This window comes from Girardinichthys multiradiatus, chromosome 6 (genome assembly GCF_021462225.1).
Source record: "Girardinichthys multiradiatus isolate DD_20200921_A chromosome 6, DD_fGirMul_XY1, whole genome shotgun sequence".
In the NCBI taxonomy this organism is placed as follows: domain Eukaryota; kingdom Metazoa; phylum Chordata; class Actinopteri; order Cyprinodontiformes; family Goodeidae; genus Girardinichthys; species Girardinichthys multiradiatus.
Genome location: NC_061799.1, coordinates 26,855,191 through 26,871,161, shown reverse-complemented (window position 1 = coordinate 26,871,161; position 15,971 = coordinate 26,855,191). Strand labels below are relative to the sequence as shown.

Here is a 15,971-nt window from a genome sequence, read left to right as displayed (position 1 = left end):
CATGTTTAAGGTTGTTCTAATAGTAGGTGCACTTCTGCCAAGTAGCTCTCTTTTAATTTTTGATTAGGTGTACATTCCGTTAATAAATCAAAAAACAAAATAGAGATTGGTAAAATGTTAAGATCCGTGATGTTGAAAATTACAAAAAGCCTGTTATTTCAGTAGAAATCAACATGAAAAGCACTGCATTTACCAAGATGTTTCTCCTTTGAAAAATGGAAAAAAAATTAAAAAATGTGAAAATCGAACATACTCAGTTTTCTTTTTTCCATACATATCCAGGACTGAAAAATGATAAAGTAAAACTTTTTAAGGCAGTGTATTAACCCTGATTGGGGAAGCAAGTAAACATTGTAAATTTCTGAATTATACTCCCTTCCAGATGGTGGCGCTGAAGAGATAAGCCGCCATTATAGCAAAACAAGAAGAGCGCAGCATTTCTGTTGGTGGAGCAAGCAGCTAGCTAAACTCGTCACGAAGAATGGCAACATCCAAGAAGGGAAAGAAAGTAGTAAATCAGGAAGAACTCCGGCGGTTAATGAGGGAGAAACAAAGACAGAACACAGAAAAGAAGCGTGTGGAATCTCCCTTCGCTAAATACAACAGTTTGGGTCACCTCAGCTGTGTGTTGTGCGCTGTGCAGGTCAAGTCTGAACTGCTGTGGCCAGCTCATATTCTGGGAAAACAGCATAAAGACAAAGTTGCAGAGCTGAAAGAAGCAAAGAGTCAATCAGTTGTACCACAGAGTCAGCCGGTAAAAAGGAAAACGCCGGACAGCGAGGAAGTTGTTGGGAAAAAGGCCAAACCAGCAGGTCAGTCTGAGTCAGGGTTGCCTGGAGACTTCTTTGAGAAACCCACCGAAAAATCGGCTGCTACTGAACAGAAATCTGCAGGACTGAGCCTCTTAGCAGGAGTTTATGACGAGGACGACGATGAAGACGCTGGTGGGACCAGTCTCCCAGCTCAGTCAGTTACAGAACTGCCAGCTGATTTCTTTGACAGCTCTATCCCATCCACGCCTGCCATTTCCCACTCAGGATCTATCCTCAAAGCAGATATCCCGGAGAAGAGCGCTGAAAAGAAAGACAACACAGCCGAGGCGCTACCCGAGGGTTTCTTCGACGACCCGGTCAGGGACGCCAAGGTCCGAAACGTCGACGCCCCCAAGGATCAGATGGACAAGGAGTGGGAAGAGTTTCAGAAAGAGATCCGACAGGTGAACACAAAGTCTGAGGCCATCGTGGCGGAGGATGACGAAGAGGGACGCCTTGAGCGTCAGATCGACGAGATTGATGAACAGATCGAGTGTTACAAGAGGGTGGAACTGCTGAGGGACAAGCGGGATGTGCTGAAAAGTAAGCATGGGCCCAGAAAGGATGAAGAAATGGAGACTGAGGAAAACAATGAAGAGGAGGGGGAAGAGGATGAAGAGGAGTTGCTGGGGCTTTTGTCCCAGGACTGGAGGGCTAAAGGGGCTCTGGCCTAGAGTTGTGTTTTGTCAAAATTGTTGATACATCAACAAGCTGCATGTACATAGTTTTGCTAAGTCTCGATCTTTTGTAAATTTCATGCTATATACGTCAGTAAAACTTGCCACACAAAGTCAAGGCTTCTCAAATTCATCTTTGAAAAAAAACAAAAAAACAGACTCAAACCTTTAACAGTCTTTATTCATTTGTGCTCAAAAAAACCAACATTCAGAAAATCTCATTTACAGTTGCATTATGGACCCAAAAATCTGTGACAAAACCTTGACTCACCATCCTGTAAAATTATTCCAGTGTGTAGTTGGATGCACTCTTTTAGCTTAGGTTACGGACATGTTCTGATGCATAAAGGTGCATCTAAAATTACAGTATCTTCAAAAAGTTATTTCAGTAATCCCATTAAAATGTAAACTCATAAAAGACTGAATACACAGTGATATATTTCAAGTGTTTATTCCTGTAAATTTGACCATTCCTCACAGCTAATGAAAACCAGAATTTTAGCTCCTTAGAAAATTGAAATATTCCATATGTCCAAGAAAGGATTTTTAATACAGAAATGTACTGTTGCTTAAAGAATCTGGCTGTTCAAAGCACGGTATGAAAGCATATGAATGAAAAGTTGGGTGGAAGGAAAACATGTTGATTTCTAATGGGATGTGGCACACAAGTACCAGAACCTATTTTAATGACCATAGTATGTCTGTATGTTTAATCAGCAAACTTTTCGGACCTTTTGTCTAGAGGAAGATGAGTATGTCTGGGAGATACACCATCCACTATAATACGTTTTTCACATTGCATTACTGATGTTATGACATCAGAATACAAGAACGTGCCTAGAAGTGCACAACATTCACGGCTAAGCTGCAACCCAGGTGGTTGCAGTAACGCACTTTTTACTCAGCCCTCCATCCACTTTAACATAGAAGAACCACAACAGTAACATATTTTTCCACTTACATACAAAGCAATGGGCTAATTTCCTCTAGATGGGAGTTTGCTCATCAATGAAAACCTCATCTAAGATCGTCCACTCAACTAGAGCAACAAGTGCATAACATGTCTTGGTCAACTCACAAGTGGAGCATTAGAGCAAGGAGTTGGCCTCTGCAAGCAATTTTACTAATACGAAAGGAGGGCAGACTGTTAAAAGTACAATGTCCAACAAAATACACAAAGAAATTGCTCCAAAGGCAAGAGACAAAACAAAAATGTGTTTCGCCGAAGAATAAAACACCATGAAGTATAAAGAGGCAATGACAGGACTTGAGGAGACAGCGTAAACTGAACAAAGGTAAACATAAGATGGCAGTGATCACTAGGTGAACTCAATGACAAGGAAAAGTTTGCAGTTTAGAAACATTTCTAATGCCATATCATATTGTTGGGCCAAGATTTTGATGCCAATCTAACCCGTGTTTATATATTGGACCGATGCTTGTATTGTTGCTTCTTCTGAACATTTGTTTACATATTTCCTTATTTTTATCAATACAAAATACACAAAACCCTCAAATTTAAAGGGGATGTACTTACTTTGCACCTTGACTGTACGCTATCCTATTAGGATACAATCAACTCAAAAAGGCTACTGCTATTGCAGTATAAGGTTAAACATCAATAATGTTAAATGAATACATTATTGCTACCAGCATTTATTCATATATATATTTTTTAAATTGTGTCCTATCGTGATGTAATTTTGAGGCCATACGGCCTACCACTTGATGAGACACCAAGACCCAACAATCCAAACAAGCTAAGGACTGTTGTTAAGGCAACCTGAGCTAAGATAATACCTCAGCAGTGCCTCAGTCAGATCGCTTCCATGCTACTCTGCATTGATGCAGTAATTCATGCTAAAGATCAAGTATTGAGTGCATACAATGTACTGTATATGGACACACATTTGGGTTGGCTGGCATTATAAAATCCTTTTTTATTCATTTTATAGTGTATGGCAAACTATATGTATTCTGAGAAATATGCGTTCTCATTTGCTGTAAGCCATAATCATCCAAACAGAAATTAGTGTTTGAAATATGTCACTGTGTGTATGATGAATCTATCATTTTTACTTTACTAGACTAAATTAACTTTCCAAAGATATTCTAATTTACAGGGATGTACTTGTATTGAGGTAACCTTGTAATCCCTTCATTTTCTGTTGGATTTTAAACTTTTAACTACATTAAGTAACCTTTAGCACATTTATTTTGTGAACCAGTAGATCAGAACTTAAGGAAAACCAGAAATCGGTATGAAAAAAAAAAAAAAAGCAAAGCCTGGTCCAACATCTCTGATTACATTTCAACAACCTAACCCCTTTAACGATATAATAGTTGAAAATACATTTTTACAGAACAAACCAAAGTCTGAATATGACCTTTTTGTGAATCCACACAGAATTTGGTCCTTTATAATGCAATAAAGTGTTACATGTAAATAGCAATCATCAGTGTTTCTCACTCTACCGTTACATATTGTGACCTTCATTCCACTTTAATACCTCACTTATTGCTACATATAAATAACCGTTCAAAATTCTTGTAAAGAGTTTGTAGCCCTTCAAATCTGCGAAACATCAGGAAATGAGAAAAGCAAACAAAAAAACATGAAACAAAACTACAGATCAATGCACAGATGGACTAATCACATGATCACAACTGCAACTTTAAACGTGGAGGAAAGCAGAACTTCAAACTTTACTTTTAGCTTAGAAAAGAGCATACAAATGTTTTGACTGTTCTTATAATTGATTGTTTTTGAGATACAATAGGAAACTGTCTAAAAACACAATGAAAGCCCAAAAAAAAAGCCACTTCTAGTAGTCATTTGTAAACATTCATAAAAGGTCCGTCTCCAGTCCTACACATAAACTACAGGTGAGTTGATCCAGGGGTTGAAGTAGACATGTAGGTACATTTGCGATAGTTGGTAGTTACAGCCTAAAATAGCTTAAACAAAAATCATATCAGGATGAAACACAGAATCAAAAAACGAAAGAATAAAAACAAACAAAATTAGATACATGAACAATTCAAGTTGAAGACTTGGGGTGAAAATTGGGACTTATTCAATGTTTATTATTTCCAGGAACTGGGTAAAATATCAGATATTACATACAGGTACTTTTATTGATTACTGTTAAAATTTAAGCAATTCATGTGTCCTGGCAATATACTTAAGGGGAGGTGTGAGGGGAGGGCATACCAGTGCCACTTTTACCACCATCAAAATGATAAATATTCAGTTTCCAAAGGTGCAACAGCTACAGATAATGGTTGGGAATCCCAATCCCTCCCAGACCCTGCTGGGTGCTCAATACTGTTCACTGCTCTCAGTGGTGCTGAGCTCACAAACCCACAGCAGCTCTCAGCTCCATCAGGGAGTACCTCCGGTCTCCATCATCAAAGCACGCCACATCTTGTTCACTGGGAGTCGATGCCCCAAACAGCTTCTTCAGGTCTTGGTAAGTAAGTCCGAGGGAGTCGCGTCCGACTCCTGCTTTCTGGTAGATGTCTTCAAGGTCTTGAAAAGGATTTAGAAACAATACAGTGAGTTTTTCCTTACCTGCTAAGACAAATAACAGCTATTACATTAATATGAACACCTATATCTGGTTGAATGCTATTCAGTTTGAACACATAGGAATGTTCACATTAGATATTTTCTATAACATTGACAAAAACATTATTGGAAGCAGTCAATAAACACAATAATCACACTTTTTCTGGTCCTGCTTTATTGTTGATTCCTTCCTAAACCTGAAAACATAAAACATTCCTCTTCAGCTTGTAGGCCTGGGGCTAGCAGGAAGCCTCCAACTTTCCAAGCAAACATTCAAACTTTAGGGGGCGTTCCAGTTCATTTCTGTGGTTGGGCACTTGAAAATGATCGCTGAGTACAAAAAATGTACAGGAGTAACAAGCACTGAATTGCCAAGATGTTAAAATTATTAATATAAAAATAAAACTTTACAAAAAACCTGTGACCACTTATTGCTAAACAGTCTTTTAAAGAGGTTTCTAAAGTTTGCTCTCTACCGAAATAACACCGAAATTTATACCCCTTTTATATTGTTTTATCATCTTTTGAGGAATGTTCTTTTATTCCCTATCACAAACAAACTTTTTGGTTGAATAAAAATAAATTAATCTAAATCTGCCAGAGGTATGAATAATTTAGGGCTTACATGTAACTGTTAGTAGCTGGGTACTATTATCTCTAGGTTCTGCAAATCGTGGAAAGAAAAAACAATGGTGAAACTAGATTTCAGGCATAGGACCATTTATCTATTTTGTAAGGACTTAAAGGGGAACTATTATACAAAATTCACTTTTTGGTCGTTTTTATACTTCCAGTTGGGTCTCTAATGCTTCTACAAACTGTCTAAACACAAATAAAAACATTCAGCCTTTTTTTTTTGGCTAAATGAATGTTTTTTTTTTCCTTCAAGAAAACACGTGGTTTCAAAAGCTGTGTAATTGTGACGGCACAGTTCACTGGCACCGAGCATCGTTACCCAGGTCCCGCCCCTGACTAGCGACTGAAGTGGAGCTCTAAGGGGGAAATTTACTGCCAAAAACCACGAGCACATATTTTCAATTTGAGAGCAGGATTACATTCTGCTTGTACTCAAACTTAGTAATGGCCGCACTCAAATATACTCTGTTCTCTATCAAATCTTTGTTTCTGCACTCTGATCTAATGCTTCTTGCATAAATAATTTATCCTGCTTGCTTCATCCTCCATGCACGCAAATTTGCTCTCTGCTCGGATCAAAGATGCGCTCTCAAGTGTCTTCCTTGCTTTTTGCTCTCTCTCAGATTAAAGTCGTATCATCTCCTAGCAACCATATCAGCCAATAGAATGACAGGGTGCGGGGAGGCAGAACTAATTCGCCATGTAGCTTTGAAAAAAAAAAAAAAAAAAAGGTGGTGTAAAAGGACATTAAACATGACTAGGGACAAAGAAGAGGAATATACCTTTCAGTGCGAGGCAGAGTGGCCGTGACGCTGTGCATATTCGCGACCGGCTGCTCGGAGCAGTGTGTCACATATAAAACAGTTCGATGTGGAGATCTTTTCCCGCCGTGCAGTTTAATATGTGTCACCGAGTACGCGGTCGTAAAAACTGAGCTTTGCGCAGACATGTCCGGCGGACATACATCCGCGGAGTAAAGTACGCGCGATTATGTTTTGCCCTTTAGACTGAAGAAAAATTCAGCCCCTACTGTTTGTGGCAAATTTTGCTGATGACAGAAATGTATTGTTGGGTCTCAGTTTCAATTTTCTGCTGGTTTGGGGCGTAGCCAGATGTAGCTAATTTGCATAAAACAATCCTAAAACAGCTTATTCTGAAAGGATCTCAAAACAGGGGGAACTAAGGAGGTGAAATCTCATTATCTGAGAATGATTTTGTGCGAAAAATGTAATTAACATGTTTTGTATAGCCCATGGACCTATCCCAAATGTTTAAAAGAAAGTATAATAGGTCACCTTCAAATAAGGCCTAGAGTATTCTACACTAAAAGCAGATTTATATATATTATTTAAAGAACTGTTGAATATTGGTACGTTTAATCTATTTGTCAAAATAATTAATCAAAACTTTAATTCTTTGTTTGGTCTTTTTACCAAGACACAATTTTACAACCACACGTCCAGTTGAGTTGATCGTATCATTTTCCCATTGCCAGAGCCTGAGATTGTACCACAGTGAAGTAAAAATCTAAATGTAACACCATCAACTATTCTTTTCCCTATCTATGAAAAATAGGCAAAGCACACCCTGGCTGAGCTCTGCTAAAGAAAAACATTATAAATATTTAATGAATGGAGAGGTAAAGTGTTGTTTACCTTTTAGAGAATTAGCATCAGGCAGAGACACCCTCCTTGGACATTTTGTTCCAACATTCCTCTTAGATCGTTTAGGAGTTAAGAAGCGAGGACGTCTGCTTATCTGTGGCTTTGTCAGTGGTGTGGACATGTCTGTTTAGGAAGGATTGGAGGGCCATATTAAACAGCTACACGGTGCAAAGAAAGCCATGAAAAGAAATTACTTTTTTTTCTACGTAGTACCTTCCAGATCCTGAGGTGTTGCTTTCAGTGTTGTTGTTTCTGTCACTGTCTCAGTTACAGGCTCTTGACTGGTGACAGCTGGTGAAGCTACAGCGTCATTATCCTGCAACTGCATGGCAGGACGAAGACAATTAAATGACTGTGTGTTTTGAATCTGTGGACTCAAAGAGTTGAAGTTGGAAGCTTAGTCTTTGGTTACCATCTTAAAATTTCTTTTTACAGTTAGAAGTAACCTTAAAGGGGTTCAGTAACCATAATTCACTGGTCTGTAAAGCTAATCGATCTGTGGCAAGTGACTTCCCATTGTACTCAAGTTGACATAAGATACTGCTTTGAAAGTTTTTACACATAACAGATTTTTTTTTATATATATTGAGTGATGACAGTAAGACCAGTTTCACAGGAAAAACAATTTGCTATAAAAGCGTATGAGAAAAATTGCATTTTCTTATCCTGATGAGGTGATCATCTTTTATCTGCTTCCCCTTAGAGAACAGTAATGTCTTTCCTTTAACATACATATAAAGTAAAAAAAAAAAAAAAGATATATTTTAGTCACCACAGAATTAGGGTATTACTCACGCTGTGTTTTGACCCACTCTCCAATGAGTCAACTCTTTGATGAAGATCTGCAACAGTAGACAGAAGAATGTGGATCTGCTCATCAGTCCACATATGGTGCTGCTCCTCACTCTTATTGACCTCACCCATGGCTTGTTTTAGGTCTGTGATGTCCTGCAAAAGGTCAAGGTCAAATTGGTAAATATGGCACAAAAATAACACAACAAATCACAGAAAAGAACATCATACCCACAGTTAAATATGGTGGTGGCAGCATTATGCTCTGGGGTTGATTTCCTTCAGATGAACGGGAACTGGGGTTTCACAATATTAGAAGATTTTGCATTATATATGCTTGTTTCTCTCTCATCTATCCCTTCCTACACTCTGTGATCTTAAGCATTTTGTTTGTTTTGTTTGTGTCAGCTGTTAGCGTCTGCTGTCCTGAGATTCTGTCCAACTGGATTAATACTGCATTACCATGTAAAATGCAAGTTCATAACACTTGGAATATATTAGCCAACAATTTTCTGAACTCCAAGCAGTCCTTTGCGATATGAATTATTGTGCACACTGATAGTATTATTGTGGAAAAAGTTAAGAATACCTCCAAATACCAGGCAGTTTGGCCTCAAACCTTGAGGTGTCTGCTAGAAAATTAAGGATGAAGAATTAAAAGTCTTGGAATGGCCTAGCCATAGTCCAGAACAGCATCAGCCAGAAAACCTGTGGACAGGATATGTCCTCTCAATCAGATACACGGGACATGGGATACTACTATACTTCTAACAAAAAAGACAGCATGCTGAAACTGAGTAAAAAAATTGCTTAAAAAGAATTAAATGGTGTGCACACCAATGCAATCAGGATGATGCCATTTTTTCTTCTATATGTTTTTCATTCATTTTTATCATGGTCTCTTTTTTACATCCCAAAAACTTTAAACGGGGTGTGTATACTTTCTAGAGCCACTGTAAACATAGCTTATAAAACTATTGGGCAATAAGAGACAGTTACTGAGGTCACGGTATCAAAAACACGTTCACAGTAAAATATTTGGTGATTTTCTTCTTTTATCTTGTTGTGCTTGTGAAGAAATGAAAACATTATTTTTTCCTATTCTTTCATATATGACCCAGTTTTAGTTCATAGCCTCTAAGCTCTCAAAATAGATTGGCACTTATTTAATGTATTATAAATGCAAAGCCAAGGCAGAGATCCAAAAAATGACAGGACCCTCTTATTCCAACATCTCCTTTAACATAGGCTTGACAAGAACTGCCAAGCTGCTTACATGCGTGGGTTAACACATATTAATCTGGCTGAAGCGGCAGTCACCGCCGCTTCTAATTCAATTTATGCCATCATTTGGAAGATCAACACAATAAGACTGGATGTACGGTAGTAGATTTGCTTCAGTTTTTAACGGGACAAACGCTACAGATATGAATCAAAGGAAGATTGCACTACAACCTCGTTTCGTCAATGAAGATACATTTACTTAACCTCAATTGTTGTTTTAGGTGCCAATGAAAAAGGATGCCTCCAGAAGTATTACCAGTAAGCCTAAAGCTGTAAATACAAAAAAATATAGATACCCAAAGGAATTGCATTTATGCGTTGACTGATAAAACGGTCCTTATTTCGGCTCATGTGAACGAGTACAGCCATTCATGTAGTTATAAAACTTGAGATGTCTCAATTTTGTTAAAACAAAACAACAAACAGTGTAACAAAGATTAAATCACCACACCCACCCAGAAAAAAAACTGCTAGTTTTTTTTTATTATTACCTACGACCTGGTAGTTGATTTTATTGTCTTGCGGAAAGTGCCAGAAAAAAAAATTTGCTGATTAAGCTACCTTTTAAAGCAGTCCACACCAAACTAATGCAAAATCAGCTGGTAATGATGGAACAAAGGAGGTCGAGGACCCATTTGCTTGTATCTAATCACCGGTGGGCAGAGTGGTTTGGGATGATCAACCAGCAGGAGATAACAGATGGAAAGCCCCCTTTTGCCTACTAGTTTACAGCTTGGCTGCAATTCCTAAATAAGTGCCACCTAGTGTTCAAACACTGGTTTTGGCTAGACACCATTTACAATTTTACATTGAAGTTATGTTCTCTAGTGATTTTTCATTTGGCTTAAGACCAAAATATTAAAAAAACAAAACAAAATCACTACTTTCAATTTTCTTAATATTTATTTCAAATTTACCAGTACAGATATTCTGCCATGCTGTAAATAGTTACCTACCTGAGAACCCACCACACCCACACTAGCGGGATGGCTAATGTGTGACTTCGCTGTGTGCAGTAAGAAGCAGTTCACTGCAGAAGACCCCTCCCCAATGGACCATGGTTGAGTTGGGCTCTCCTAACAATAGAAGGCTCTGACTCTTGAAGTGGACAAGTTTAAAAGGAGTATTCCCCCATTACCCAGACTCTGAATGGGCCATAAGAGTTAAAAGGAATTGCCTTCTCCCCCAGGGAGAAACGCTTGATTTTATGTAAAAAATAAATAAATAAATAAAAATACAGACCAAAGAGCTACTTTACTTTCCTTAATCATGTTACTGCAATGTACTTTTTTTATGGGGTTTTCTGTCACTGCACTTTTTTTTCCATCATACAAAGCACATTGAATTGTCTTCCTGCTGAAATGTGGTATATAAATAAACTTGCCGTGCCTTATATTTCCGTCCCCTTTTCTATGAGCATTGTCTAATTTGAAAGAAATGAGAAGAAGCATTTGGCATGTACTTCGGATTTACCATCACCCAAAATCCAAAGTACATGCTGAGCTGTGATGTAGATGTGCCGTTCACACCCCTAACTTATGATTGAACACATGACTCAGTCTGATATATCGGATAATTGATAATAATAAGAATTGTACTTTCCAAGGCTACAAAATAAAAAGTGGGAAACAACAGTCAATTTCAATAGGCAAAAAGCATCAGTGATCATTTTCACTGTGTAATGGATTACATCCATTACACAGTACAAAATTTAATGCCCATGACCTTACAGTTATTACTGCCTAAATTAAAGACAATACATTTCAGTTTTTACCCCAAAGGAAAACTTTTGTAAAAACTCTTAGTGTGCCTTCTTGTGAACGGTGAAACATGTTCAAGAACAAAGAAATGAAGTCCAGTTGACTTTTGTCTGAACATTTAGGATTACAATAATTAGGGTGACAACAAACGAAGAAAAACAGACCACCCAGCAACCGGCTTTTCAGGAACCATAATAAATATGTCAGGCTTAAAATTACCATTGTTGTCTTTGACTCATCCTCTTTCTTCTGATTTTCAAGAGAAGCCTTCATTGTTTCCACATCATGCTGCACACTTGTAAGTGTGCTGCCAATCGTGGCCACACTCTGAAACAAAAGAAAAAGTGTATGAGGTTACTGTAATCTGAACAAACTATTAAAGTTCCAGCTTCTGTTGGCTTTACCTTCTGGAGCTCTTCAACAGTGGTTGGAAGGCCGATTATATCGGCAGAAGATTTCAGATTGGTTTTCAAGTGGCTAACAGCTGAGTCCAGGAAAGTGATCTTGAACAAAACAAAGAACAGCAATAATTCCACATTTGGTATTTGTGAGGATGAAAATATCCTACTGACAGTTGTTGCATCTTTTGTCCTCTTTGAAAGGTTTATTTCCCAGAAATACCTAACAGCAGTGAGTTCATGAACTGCGCTGACCATAAGGTAGTTCAGTGTGATCTCTGGTAGCTTTTCCTTTAAACTTGAAGTGTGCATTTATTTATTTATTTTTTTTAACAAAAGATTACAAGCATTATAGCAAACATAACTGACCTTGCGATTTATTTCTGTCAGATTAGACCATAGTTTGCTCAATCCCTTGTCCCCGTTTTCAATGTCATCAAGTTTTTTCTCCTTGTTTTTAAGATCCTCGCTTATTTTGGGTATTTCACTCGATGACACCTTCTGCCTGGATTCCACTTCAGAAACAGGAACATAAAGTGTTATAAGCAGTGCCAGAAACACTTAAATGCCTTACAGCCAGATTGAAGAATATGAACAGGTTTACAGGACCTAAGGGCATTGAGCTGTTTATCACAATCACCTGACTGGTTTGTGACACTTACTGCTGTGCAGCTTCTCCTTCAGTGAGTCTAAATCTTCTTTTAGTGCAATCTGCATCCATATGAGTCCAGCACAAGCCATGACACAGGCAGCTAGTATGATGAACAAAAACAAGGGGTAGCACATGTTGCAGCACTGTGAGTAGCTTCTTCTGTAAAAAGAAAGGTCATGTTACATTAGACATTAAAACTGCACAGCTTATTTTATCATTCATAAATGCAGACTTTTTGAAAGTTACAGGTGTGTGAATAATGAGCATGCACGAAAGGAACTGTTCTTGAAAGGATGAGCTGCTAAAGCCAGGGTCGGTTTCTGTTTCTTCTCCCTGCTAATGAAAAAGGTCCACACAGCCTGTTGCAGCCACTGCCACGTTTCACAGCACCTACAGGTCCTTCTCAAAATATTAGCATATTGTGATAAAGTTCATTATTTTCCATAATGTCATGATGAAAATTTAACATTCATATATTTTAGATTCATTGCACACTAACTGAAATATTTCAGGTCTTTTATTGTCTTAATACGGATGATTTTGGCATACAGCTCATGAAAACCCAAAATTCCTATCTCACAAAATTAGCATATTTCATCCGACCAATAAAAGAAAAGTGTTTTTAATACAAAAAACGTCAACCTTCAAATAATCATGTACAGTTATGCACTCAATACTTGGTCGGGAATCCTTTTGCAGAAATGACTGCTTCAATGCGGCGTGGCATGGAGGCAATCAGCCTGTGGCACTGCTGAGGTCTTATGGAGGCCCAGGATGCTTCGATAGCGGCCTTTAGCTCATCCAGAGTGTTGGGTCTCGAGTCTCTCAACGTTCTCTTCACAATATCCCACAGATTCTCTATGGGGTTCAGGTCAGGAGAGTTGGCAGGCCAATTGAGCACAGTGATACCATGGTCAGTAAACCATTTACCAGTGGTTTTGGCACTGTGAGCAGGTGCCAGGTCGTGATGAAAAATGAAATCTTCATCTCCATAAAGCTTTTCAGCAGATGGAAGCATGAAGTGCTCCAAAATCTCCTGATAGCTAGCTGCATTGACCCTGCCCTTGATAAAACACAGTGGACCAACACCAGCAGCTGACACGGCACCCCAGACCATCACTGACTGTGGGTACTTGACACTGGACTTCTGGCATTTTGGCATTTCCTTCTCCCCAGTCTTCCTCCAGACTCTGGCACCTTGATTTCCGAATGACATGCAGAATTTGCTTTCATCCGAAAAAAGTACTTTGGACCACTGAGCAACAGTCCAGTGCTGCTTCTCGGTAGCCCAGGTCTGGGGAATGCGGCACCTGTAGCCCATTTTCTGCACACGCCTGTGCACAGTGGCTCTGGTTGTTTCTACTCCAGACTCAGTCCACTGCTTCCGCAGGTCCCCCAAGGTCTGGAATCGGCCCTTCTCCACAATCTTCCTCAGGGTCCGGTCACCTCTTCTCGTTGTGCAGCGTTTTCTGCCACACTTTTTCCTTCCCACAGACTTCCCACTGAGGTGCCTTGATACAGCACTCTGGGAACAGCCTATTCATTCAGAAATTTATTTCTGTGTCTTACCCTCTTGCTTGAGGGTGTCAATAGTGGCCTTCTAGACAGCAGTCAGGTCGGCAATCTTACCCATGATTGGGGTTTTGAGTGATGAACCAGGCTGGGAGTTTTAAAGGCCTCAGGAATCTTTTGCAGGTGTTTAGAGTTAACTCGTTGATTCAGATGATTAGGTTCATAGCTCATTTAGAGACCCTTTTAATGATATGCTAATTTTGTGAGACAGGAATTTTGGGTTTTCATGAGCTGTATGCCAAAATCATCCATATTAAGACAATGAAAGACCTGAAATATTTCAGTTAGTGTGCAATGAATCTAAAATATATGAATGTTAAATTTTCATCATGACATTATGGAAAATAATGAACTTTATCACAATATGCTAATATTTTGAGAAGGACCTGTATGTTGTTTCTGGGGTAATGGGCATTATTAGTGTGTTTTGTAAGCAGACCTATTAGTTCAATTATGGTATGATCCAACCACACTACCTTCTTCATATGTAGGCTGTGTCCCCAACAGGACTGCAGACTGACCTCTTATGGCTTTCTTCTTGTCACTTTTCCATAACGGATGGTTTTGTAGATGACCCAACTGACAGTTATTCTACTGGCATATTCTCCCATCTGAGCTGTGGATCTCTGCAGTTCCTCCAGAATCACCAGGGCATATTGGCCCTATAATTAATGCCCCAGTCCTGCTTAAGGACTTAACAGTGCTCTGTGAGGTGATAAAAGCTTTGGATATTGTTTTATAACCTAACCTTTAAACCCTCTAAAACCTTACCTTCCGTGTTTCTTCATGGTACTTTTAACTAATATTCTCTAACGTGCCTTCAGAGAACAGCTGTATTAATGAAATTAAATTACACACAAGTGGTCTTTATGTAATAATTATGTGACTTCTGAGGGCAGCACTGGAGTAAAGGGGGTTGAATATAAGTGTATGCCACACTTGCCAGATTCTTATTTTTATAGAATTTTGAAAACCATGTATCATTTTTCTTCCACTTCATGATTAAGCACCATTTTGTATTAACCTTTCACATAAAATCCCTATAAAGTACATTTACCTTTGTGGCTGTAATGTGACAGAATTAGAAAATGTTCAAGGGGCCCAATATAATGACCCGAAGCCAAAATTGTTCAAACATCCTTTTTAAATATTTAAATAATTTCTCGGACAACATACAAGGAGCCGGATGTTTTCCCCGGATTAAATAGACGTTGAATATTTGGTTTGGAATGTTAACACCAATTTAACACTTTAAATTTAAGATCTAGAACTAATCCAAATATTAATACACTGATTAACACACAATAGCAGACCACTCACTTTCCAAAGTTAGTTCCGCCGTTCAGGTTGTTGAAGTCATCATCATCCGAGCTCGATTCTGACTCTGAGCCCGGTGGTTCGGTTCGGAGAAGTCGGTGCCCTGACCCCTTTTTAGTCTTCTTTCGCTTGCTGTCTCCGAGTCCGATCAAGGCGTTCAGCTCCTTCCTCTTCTTCATCTTCTTCTGAGGGGTCAGCGAACCCGTCGAGCCTGATTTAAAGCCTACTAAATCCAATGTTTTGTCCAGTTTGCTGGATGTTATGTAGCAGCTACGCTAACCGTTACCCTGCTAGCCTAAATTTAAACGGCGTAAAGGGGAAAACTGATATATAAAGACATCGGGCTCGTAATCCGATATGTTACGTTGACACTATATAGCCACATAAATAGTTTTAGATTCCGAGTGGCATAACTTTACACCCTGAAAGTTGTTTCTCTAAAATAACAGCTTCTGTGAGCTACCGGGTTTTCATGTCTGCTAAGCTAACTCGGCTAGCTAACAGTAGCTGCTCTAGCTTCCGTGTTCTTACTGTACCTCGGTTATGCTAGAAGATACCCGCTCTAAAAATATTTTAGTAGATTAATACACGTTTGTATCATATAAAAGAGTAATACTATGTTTCTACAGACCTTAACCAGAAACCCACTGCGTCCAATATAACCTAACAGTTGATTGGTCCAGTGACAAAGTAACTTCCTGTGTATTGCTGTGTGAGGCAGTGCACTTCCTTCCCCTAAGGAAACTAATGCTAATAAAGTTATACAATTATTTACTTCACTGAGGTGTGTTCTACTGAGTTTATTTTAGAGTTTTTAAACGCTTCAAATTGTACAT

The 15,971-nt window shown here is 38.8% G+C and overlaps 2 protein-coding genes across 2 annotated transcripts; one reads left to right on the top strand and one right to left on the bottom strand.

Moving 5' to 3' along the window:
* The first annotated feature begins 386 nt into the window (after positions 1-386).
* On the top strand, positions 387-1,607 carry znf830 (zinc finger protein 830). Its single transcript, XM_047367256.1, has one exon. It carries the CDS (start codon positions 482-484, stop codon positions 1,484-1,486), a length of 1,005 nt encoding a protein of 334 aa, XP_047223212.1. The 5' UTR covers positions 387-481; the 3' UTR covers positions 1,487-1,607.
* Positions 1,608-1,652: 45 nt separating this feature from the next.
* On the bottom strand, positions 1,653-15,835 carry efcab14 (EF-hand calcium binding domain 14). The gene is made up of 9 exons (XM_047367255.1): positions 15,139-15,835; positions 12,257-12,405; positions 11,964-12,109; positions 11,601-11,699; positions 11,416-11,523; positions 8,156-8,308; positions 7,574-7,682; positions 7,352-7,483; positions 1,653-5,021 (listed from the first exon to the last, which is right to left on the bottom strand). The coding sequence occupies exons 1-9, from the start codon at positions 15,312-15,314 to the stop codon at positions 4,846-4,848; spliced, it is 1,248 nt and encodes a 415-aa protein (XP_047223211.1). The 5' UTR covers positions 15,315-15,835; the 3' UTR covers positions 1,653-4,845.
* Positions 15,836-15,971: the final 136 nt, after the last annotated feature.

Excerpts from the sequence above, each read along its gene's own strand:
- znf830 (XM_047367256.1), top strand. The coding sequence starts at position 482 with ATGGCAACATCCAAGAAGGGAAAGAAAGTAGTAAATCAGGAAGAACTC.
- efcab14 (XM_047367255.1), bottom strand. The coding sequence starts at position 15,314 with ATGAAGAAGAGGAAGGAGCTGAACGCCTTGATCGGACTCGGAGACAGC. Across the intron at positions 11,700-11,963 it reads TGACAGAAATAAATCGCAAG|ATCACTTTCCTGGACTCAGC; the intron begins GTCAGTTATGTT and ends GTTTTGTTCAAG. Across the intron at positions 8,309-11,415 it reads ATGAGTCAAAGACAACAATG|GACATCACAGACCTAAAACA; the intron begins GTAATTTTAAGC and ends GACCTTTTGCAG.